The sequence below is a fragment of the Hemiscyllium ocellatum genome, chromosome 28, assembly GCF_020745735.1.
Source record: "Hemiscyllium ocellatum isolate sHemOce1 chromosome 28, sHemOce1.pat.X.cur, whole genome shotgun sequence".
Classification (NCBI taxonomy): Eukaryota; Metazoa; Chordata; class Chondrichthyes; order Orectolobiformes; family Hemiscylliidae; genus Hemiscyllium; species Hemiscyllium ocellatum.
The window spans coordinates 46,747,158-46,755,540 of NC_083428.1; the positions used below are offsets into that span (position 1 = coordinate 46,747,158).

General features: G+C 39.3%; 1 protein-coding gene across 1 annotated transcript in view; it reads left to right on the plus strand.

Annotated features, from left to right (window-relative positions):
* Window positions 1-8,383, plus strand: part of LOC132829089 (calreticulin-like) — a 46,254-nt gene that overhangs the window by 23,187 nt on the left and 14,684 nt on the right. The window contains exons 3-7 of the mRNA XM_060846398.1: window positions 1,212-1,415; window positions 1,994-2,088; window positions 4,769-4,978; window positions 5,421-5,534; window positions 7,315-7,458. Of these exons, the coding sequence (XP_060702381.1) occupies window positions 1,212-1,415; window positions 1,994-2,088; window positions 4,769-4,978; window positions 5,421-5,534; window positions 7,315-7,458 (767 nt within the window). The remainder of the gene's footprint in view (window positions 1-1,211; window positions 1,416-1,993; window positions 2,089-4,768; window positions 4,979-5,420; window positions 5,535-7,314; window positions 7,459-8,383) is intronic.

An 8,383-nucleotide genomic window follows, 5' to 3' on the forward strand; every position in this document is an offset into this window, starting at 1 on the left:
TTTGGTGGGGGGAGTTCTAGGGTTTTCGTCCAGTGACACTGAAGGAACAATGATATATTTCCACGTTTAGGTTGGTGACCAACTTAAGTGTTTGATATGAATACAGCAAGAATCCACAATTGTGGGGTTGTGATCATGAGCAAATCAAACTAGATACTTAGTTATAGGCAATAACTGCAGGATATTAAATTATCCTTTTCATGGGAGGTGGGTGTCGCTGGTAAGGGCGGCATTTGTTGCCTGTCACATGCTTTTACATATAAACTTATCACCCAAAACACTTTGCAGTTTGGTGGGGTCACAGCTATGTTTTCCATTGAATATTTGCGAAACTGGAAATTTTAGCTAGGCAGTTACTTTTTTACTCCGTCTCTTATCTTAATATCAAATTCAAATTTTACCAATTCACTCCAAGCTCATTGTAATGGCATCCACTGCATTTTCAAACTGACAGATTTAAATAACGTTCTCTCTTCTTTTCTCCTGTGTACTTTGAGCACTGAGAGCAAATGTTTCCCAGTCTACAGTATCACTATCAATATGCTGTAGTCAGCAAATGGGGAATAAAAATCTGACGTGTGATGACAGACCGGAAATCAATGACCATCGAGATCCCTCCAGACTTCATAGACCCTCAACTTCAGCAACTCTTGTTTGGACATCAAGATTGTGGAGATGGCTACTGTGTCAAGGTGGCACTGTCCAATTACTACTCGCTGTGATATACACACTGGGTAGAAGAAAGCCAGCATATCTTTGATTCTCTCCATATTGAAAATTGCCTTTCATCTTCAGAACTAACGTCTGCATGTTCTCTCTGCCTGAATTTGAGATTTTGACCTGTGTCCAGTGCAGTTATACTTGTGTATCATTCCTGATGTGAGTTTCTGCCTGATAAGCATTGGAGCAGTTATCTTTAAAGTTCTTTTGAGACTGGAGCAGATTAGTTTGCTTTTGGACAGCCTGGTTTAATTTCGTGTATAATATGTGAATGTGAGTACAGCTGCTTTGTTCACTTGTATAGATATCATTAGAGACAATCTGAACCCACTGTCCACCATATCTGCCTATTCCCATTCTCAGTACCCTTGTGCTGTACTGATCCCATGCTGATCTACTTGTTACTGCTGGTTTCTGATGTATAACTTTAACACTTATCATTGTACAATTAGTTGCTCTGTGAATGTCTAAAAGGCTTCAATCCTTTCCAGGTATCCAGACCAGCAAGGATGCTAGGTTTTACGCCCTTTCAGCAAGATTTGAGCCATTCAGCAATGAGGGGAAAAATCTAGTGATTCAGTTCACTGTGAAACATGAGCAGAAGATAGATTGTGGTGGTGGCTATATTAAACTCTTCCCAGCTGATGTGGATCAGGATGCTATTCATGGAGAATCTGAATATTATCTCATGTTTGGTGAGTTCACTGAGTCTAAGTGGTTAGTGTCAAAGTACATTGTGAAGACATTATATCTGATTATGAACTGATTTCCTTCATAATTTGTTTTAAAATGCAGCATTTAGATTATAATCAAATTAGATGGCTGGCTAGTGGTGTGCTGTTTGATGTGACCATCTGGTTTACTTTCTAGTTAGTTGGCCATTACTGTGCTTTGCCACAGTTCATTTGGCATCCAAAGATTCAATGAATTCAATCTCATCAATTCAATACTGATCTATGGGTACTGCAAATTACTTAATACCTGAAGCACTCAGCATGTGGAACACTCTCTGCACATAGGATGAACATGATAGGCCGAAAAGTTTCCTTCAATTCCATTATGGCTACATGTGATGCACTTGTTTACAGTATTCTGACTGCAGCATTCTTCTGTATTCCCAATACAGAGACCACCATGTGCATGTTTTAAGTTCCACATAAATATGACCACTAGATATGTATGGGATTCCATGTCCTAGAAATTGGTCATACTGTTCAAAGATTAATCAAATTAAACTTCAACTGAAAATATACCTGTTTCAATTGTAACCTAGGTCCTGATATTTGTGGATACTCAACAAAGAAAGTACATGTAATTATCAACTACAAAGGCAAGAACCATCTCATCAAGAAAGATATTAAATGCAAGGTGTGTATCAATCTTTATAGAAAAAGTCACATTATCCAATACTATGTCAACTGCAATCTTAACTTACCCTCTGCAACCTTTTTGAGACTTGTGTGATTTAACACCATTTTCTAATTTAGTTTTCTCATTGTCAAGAACAGTGTATCCTAACGAATCAAGGATATAATCTTGATTACTTATACAAATTCAAACTCCTTTGTAGTTTCTGAAGACCTTGATCGTACATGGTTGTGGTTTTGCATTAAAACTGCAGCAGCATTCCAATATTTTAACTCCCTTGGGATATCATTAAAGCTCTTTACCATATTAAAGTACAATAATGGTATTCCTTCTGTTAACTGGTATTTTTGACTTGCTGCCCACACTCATACGCACCTAGTACATACTGCTTAAACAAATCTTCATTATATGGTACTCGCACAATAGAAAAGGCATGCCGAAGTGAAATGATGTGGAGTAATGAAAATGAAGACTGAGTCAAACAAGGCTAGCCAAATGATTGGATGAGAATTGAGTTTTAAGCAGAATCTGAAACGGAGAAAGGGAAGTGAAGAGTTTGAGGCAATGCAAAAGTATCTGAGAACTGAAGGCCCAACTGCAAATGAAGGGGATGAACTGACCAAGAGATTGGAGTCAGACAAGGAGAGTTTGCTGGACTGCAATTCATCAAAATGTTTGTACATTTCATGATAATCAGCATGTCATGTGGGACTTGTGCCTTGTAGGTAGAAAGCACTGTCATAGTGCCACAGGAGCTCAATTGTTGAACTACAAGTTTTGAAACACAAATTTCATTGAATTATGAAAAGAAAGTTCATAGCAGAGCATTACAGTGAGTTGGTGCTTTGCATTTTATGTAGGTGATGAGCTATAACCTCCCACTCATTCATCCTTATTTATGATCTGAAGTGTGTTGAGGTTTCTTCCTGTATATGCCGAAGTGCTGTTAAACATAACTGGCTTCATTCGCCCCTCGAACCACCAAATCTTCTGTGGTATTTTTTCGTATATCCAAAAGTGTTATCGTACACAACTGATTTTTTTTTTCATCGCACTGCTGTCTCACAGCGCCTGAGACCCGGGTTCAATTCCCGACTTAGGCGACTGACTGTGTGGAGTTTGCACATTCTCCCCGTGTCTGCGTGGGTTTCCTCCGGGTGCTCCGGTTTCCTCCCACAGTCCAAAGATGTGCAGATCAGGTGAATTGGCCATGCTAAATTGCCCGTAGTGTTAGGGGTATGGGTGGGTTGTGCTTCGGTGGGTCGGTGTGGAGTTGTTGGGCTGAAGGGCCTGTTTCCACACTATAAGTAATCTGATAACCAAATGACTGGTATTTTTATTTCGATCTGTTAATCACAACCACCAGTAAATCACCCATGTTTCCAATTCAATAATCTACATGCAAATCTTGCTAAGAGCTATGCAAACCATCAAAGGTGAAGGATGTGATTGTGTATTAATTGGATGCAGATGGTTGGCATTACCTCGGAGTTCACTTGAGCCCAATAACAACCTGAGACCAACTCTCTTTATTGGGTTAGGAGCGACAATCCTTCTGGTCTTGTCTGTTTAGAGAAAATGTTGGTGAGATGGTATATACTTGTAATATGTACATAAGATTGACTTGGAAACCCTGCAGCCTTGGGACTCAGTGTTGACTTCAATAATTTTAGAACCTGAATATCATCCTCTATATCTTCTACCCACCCCCACACCCCTGGCCTTGTCATGACGTGGGCTGCTTTTAGCACTGCCAATTCGACCTACTCAAGGTCTCCATTATCAGCTTTTCTTTCTCCCTGGCTTGCCATTATCTTTCTCGCTCACTCGCTCTCTATCTACTGTCTCTCTCTTGCTCTGTGTTCTATCTCCAACTATTTGCTGACTCTTTCCCCTCTTTTCCTCCTCCCACCCCTGTATCCATGTCTTCTTTTATACTACTTTTTCCTAGCTACTAATAGTTCTGAAGAAGGGTCATTGGACCTGAAATGATAACGATGCTTTCACTCTACAAATGCTGCTAAATATGCTGAATTTCTCCAGCAATTTGTTTTTCTTAAAAGTTGCTTGTTCTGCCCTTCACCAACTTTATTTATCTGGATTAAAACTAAGCAGAGGGGGGTAAAATTGAAGGTGGGGGGGGGGTGGAAGAGAGAGAGAATTCCTCTCTTATTTGATCTTGTGTTGGGACAATGGGGTTTTCCACCTGGGAGCTTGATCAAGGAACAATGTGAACTGGGAAACATATGAATTAAAAATGTTCAGAGCATTTCAAATAGGCAGCGAAAGCCATGGGGAATGGGATGTTTTATTTTATAATCTCCATTAAACAGAGAGATGATAAACAACTGAAAAAAGTATCTTGTGTGGGAAAAGACAGACCAAAGGGAATGCCATACCTGAAAATTAATTTACTGAAAAGCTTCATTTTTAAGACCTAATCTATTTTCACTAATTTTCTATGTACTTTTCCAATGGCAATTCTCTGTGTAGTTGTTTTGCACTTGTCCCATATTCTTAACAGAATTGTGGCTCCTCCCCTGTCGGGGGTTTACAAGCACAGATGTGGTGGCATTGTGCTGTCACACTGCAGTATGGTGAGATCGACTGTTGGGCTTTACATTCACTTGCGTGACCCCTTACAAGTGGGATGAGATATTATTTATTATCCTTTTTGCAGGATGATGAGTTGACCCACCTCTACACGCTGATCGTTAAACCTGATCAGACATATGAAGTTAAGATTGACAACGCAAAAGTGGAGTCTGGTAATCTGGAAGATGATTGGGATTTTCTGCCACCAAAGAAGATCAAGGACCCTGAGGTATCCAAGCCAGAGGACTGGGATGATCGAGAGACAATCGACGATGTTGATGATAAAAAGCCAGAGGTGAGATTAGAAGTTACCTTGGTCTCCCTGTGATCATTGAAAATGTGACCAATGGTGGATAAGTGTACACGTGCTGTTGATGGAAAATAACTTGATTATTTGTGAATTTTTTAATATAGTGATGTAATTCATTACCATAAACTCCGAGCATTGTTCACATTGGCAAAGCCATTGAGAGGGGATATGCAAGTTGAGATTTCCAGAATAATGCTGCACCTCCTATTGGCAGAACCAAGAACAATGTAGACATTAAAAAATTCATATTTGATAACTTGTTATTAATTGTGATAAGTTTACAATAATCTCTTCAGGAAAAAGTTACAAGACAGTCATGAAGGCAGTGGGAATAAAGGACAGTGAGCGACTTGCTAACAATTGCAAAGAAGGTGATAACTGTCTGATCTAACTACAGCATCCTTTATCTCCCTGCCATCAAATGCAGGATTGGGATAAACCTGAAAACATTCCAGACCCAGATGCCAAGAAACCAGAGGATTGGGATGAAGAAATGGATGGGGAGTGGGAGCCTCCAATGATCCCAAATCCAGATTTCAAGGTATAGAAGTGAAACCATTTGTATTGACTTAACCAGTGTCTGCAGTATTTTGGTATTACGTGGAATACAACATAAACGAGCCATTTGACCTAACTGGTCTACTTCCAGTGTTTTATGCTATGTAGAGTTCCGGTTCATTTAAATTAGTTCTATGCACTGGACTTTAGAAGGTGTGAAGGCTTTAGAGTTGGTGTAGAACAGATTTATCAATGGTTCCATGATTGAAGAAATCACAATAATGTGAACAAATGGAGATGCTGGTGATCTTCTGATTATAGAAGTTTAGGAGAGACTTCATAGATCTGTTTAGAATAAATAGATGGAAGCATCAATAATTCAAAGGTCACATATTTGACATGATCAGCAAATGAACCAGAGACAACTTGAGGGATTTTCTTTTTGCTGTGAGTGACTGGGATTTAGAATGCACAGTAGGTAAGGAGCATTCAGTAGTAAGGTGCTGGACATTGATTCAAAAACATTGTTCATAAACATTTGAAGGAGAAAAATATTGAAAGGATATGGTAAAAGGAGTAGTAGGACTAACTTATTGCCCTTCAAATGACCTAGGCCAGATTTGATGGACCAAATGGCATTTTGTGTAGTGCATTTCCAGGATCTATCCGTACACTGGATGAAGAGATTTCTAGTGGATGCCTTTATTATTGTCAACAAATCAGTGGGAACAGGGAAGGGTTTTATTAGTGAAGATCCTCTTATTTATGGTACCCAATTTTGGTCAGCCCAGAAGTTGGAATGTCTTCTCCACAGCCACCCTGTCAAACTCCTCTATAATTTGAAGATTTTTATCTGGATTAAAGAGTACCAGCCTGTTCAGTCTTTCTTGATAATGGTAACCTGAGTTCTGATATCTCCTTTCACCAGTGCCTCTATCCATTTTTCTAATAAGGAGACCATAACTGTTCAGTTATCTCTGCTTTGGCTGTAAATTAGACAACAAAAGCTGAAGCTTATTCTACCTAAAAAGTACAATGCACACAATTTGGTTTTTAAGTTCTTCCCCTACTGTATCCAAATATCGTATCAATGTAACTCCATACAGTTAGTGAGCAGCCTTTATCCTGCTGCAATACCCCACACAGTTACATAGTAAGTAACTCTTCAACTGAATAATCTTAACAGAAACAAACTGTTCATTCTTGTCAGCTATGAACAAAACATGAACATTTGCAGAAATATGTACTTTAGAACATGCTGAATGCATGGAATTGGATGGTTAAATGCAAGGGAAAATGGGAATACTCCTTCCAAATTTCCATTTAAGGGTATTTCACCTGTCCTTTGCTCCTTGTGACTGAATCTGTAATTTTTTTTATGGTTAGTTCAAGCAGATAAATGCAGTATCAAATCTTCTTTCAAAGTATTTACCTTAATAATAATATTTGTTAGTCACATCCCTAGGAAACACCTAACATAAGCTGTTAAAAGTCTGAGCATTTGTGACTATTAATTACAAAGCTGAAAATGTGTTGCTGGAAAAGCGCAGCAGGTCAGGTAGCATCCAAAGAGCAGGAGAGTCGACGTTTTGGGCATGAGCCCTTCTTCAGGAATGAAGGGCTCGTGCCCGAAACGTCGATTCTCCTCTTTGGATGCTGCCTGACCTGCTGCACTTTTCCAGCAATACATTTTCAGCTCTGATCTCCAGCATCTGCAGTCCTCAATTTCTCCTGTTAATTACAAAGGGCAGTTACATCAGTTTAGTACATATATTGATGAGTTTGCACGTTGAATTAACATGGCCATTTTTTTTTGTTTGTAGGGTGAATGGAAACCCAAACAAATAAAAAACCCCAACTACAAAGGTGCCTGGGTGCATCCAGAGATCGATAATCCTGAATATGCTCCTGACATAAATATCTACAAATTTGAGAACATTGGCGTGATTGGACTGGATCTGTGGCAGGTCAGTAATTATGTGATTATGATTGATTGATTGTAGTAATGGCTAATAACAATGTTCACAAATGTAAACTGGGTTGCAAACAGTTTCTGAATGTGAGTTTGTTCACAAGTTGATTATCTTTGCATATCATAACAAAATGCAGGACAATATAGAAAAGCCACTATGATCTTTAAATTCATGTTCCTATTAGAGATTGCTTGTACTTATCAGCACATTCATAAGTTGGATATCTGTAAATTGAAGGCTCCCTGTACTCAGGTTTGCAAACCTGCTGCTACCATTAATCATTTAAGAAGTGTGCTCCTAAAATATAAGGTTTGGCTTTTGTCCAAGCAACAATTGCACAAAAGTGTCGAATACAGTAACGTACAGTGCAGTACTATAGCTACCATTATAAATGGTTACAAAAACTCTGATTAGCATCTCTGTTCATCTATTCCAGTTTAAATATTGATAACCCAATCAATAATGATAACCCAATAACTGACTTTGGAGAAATCACCAAGGCAGAAGGAAGTTTGCATCCTAATAAAACTAACTGGTCTATAGTAGATTTTTTTTAGATTACTTAGTGTGGAAAAAGGCCCTTCGACCCAACAAGTCCACACCGACCCGCCGAAGCACAACCCACCCATACCCCTACATTTATTCCTTCACCTAACACTACGGGCAATTTAGCATGGCCAATTCACCTGACTTGCACACTTTTAGACTGTGGGAGGAAACCCACGCAGACACAGGGAGAATGTGCAAACTCCACACAGTTGCCTGAGGTGGGAATTGAACCCAGGTCTCTGGCGCTGTGAGGCAGCAGTACTAGCCCACGGTGTTCCAGGTGAAATCTTTAGTGATGTTAAAGTTCATCTCCAGCAGTCCAGATACTTCTGGGTTGCTGCAGTGTGAGTAAAGCAAATTGAGAATTCCA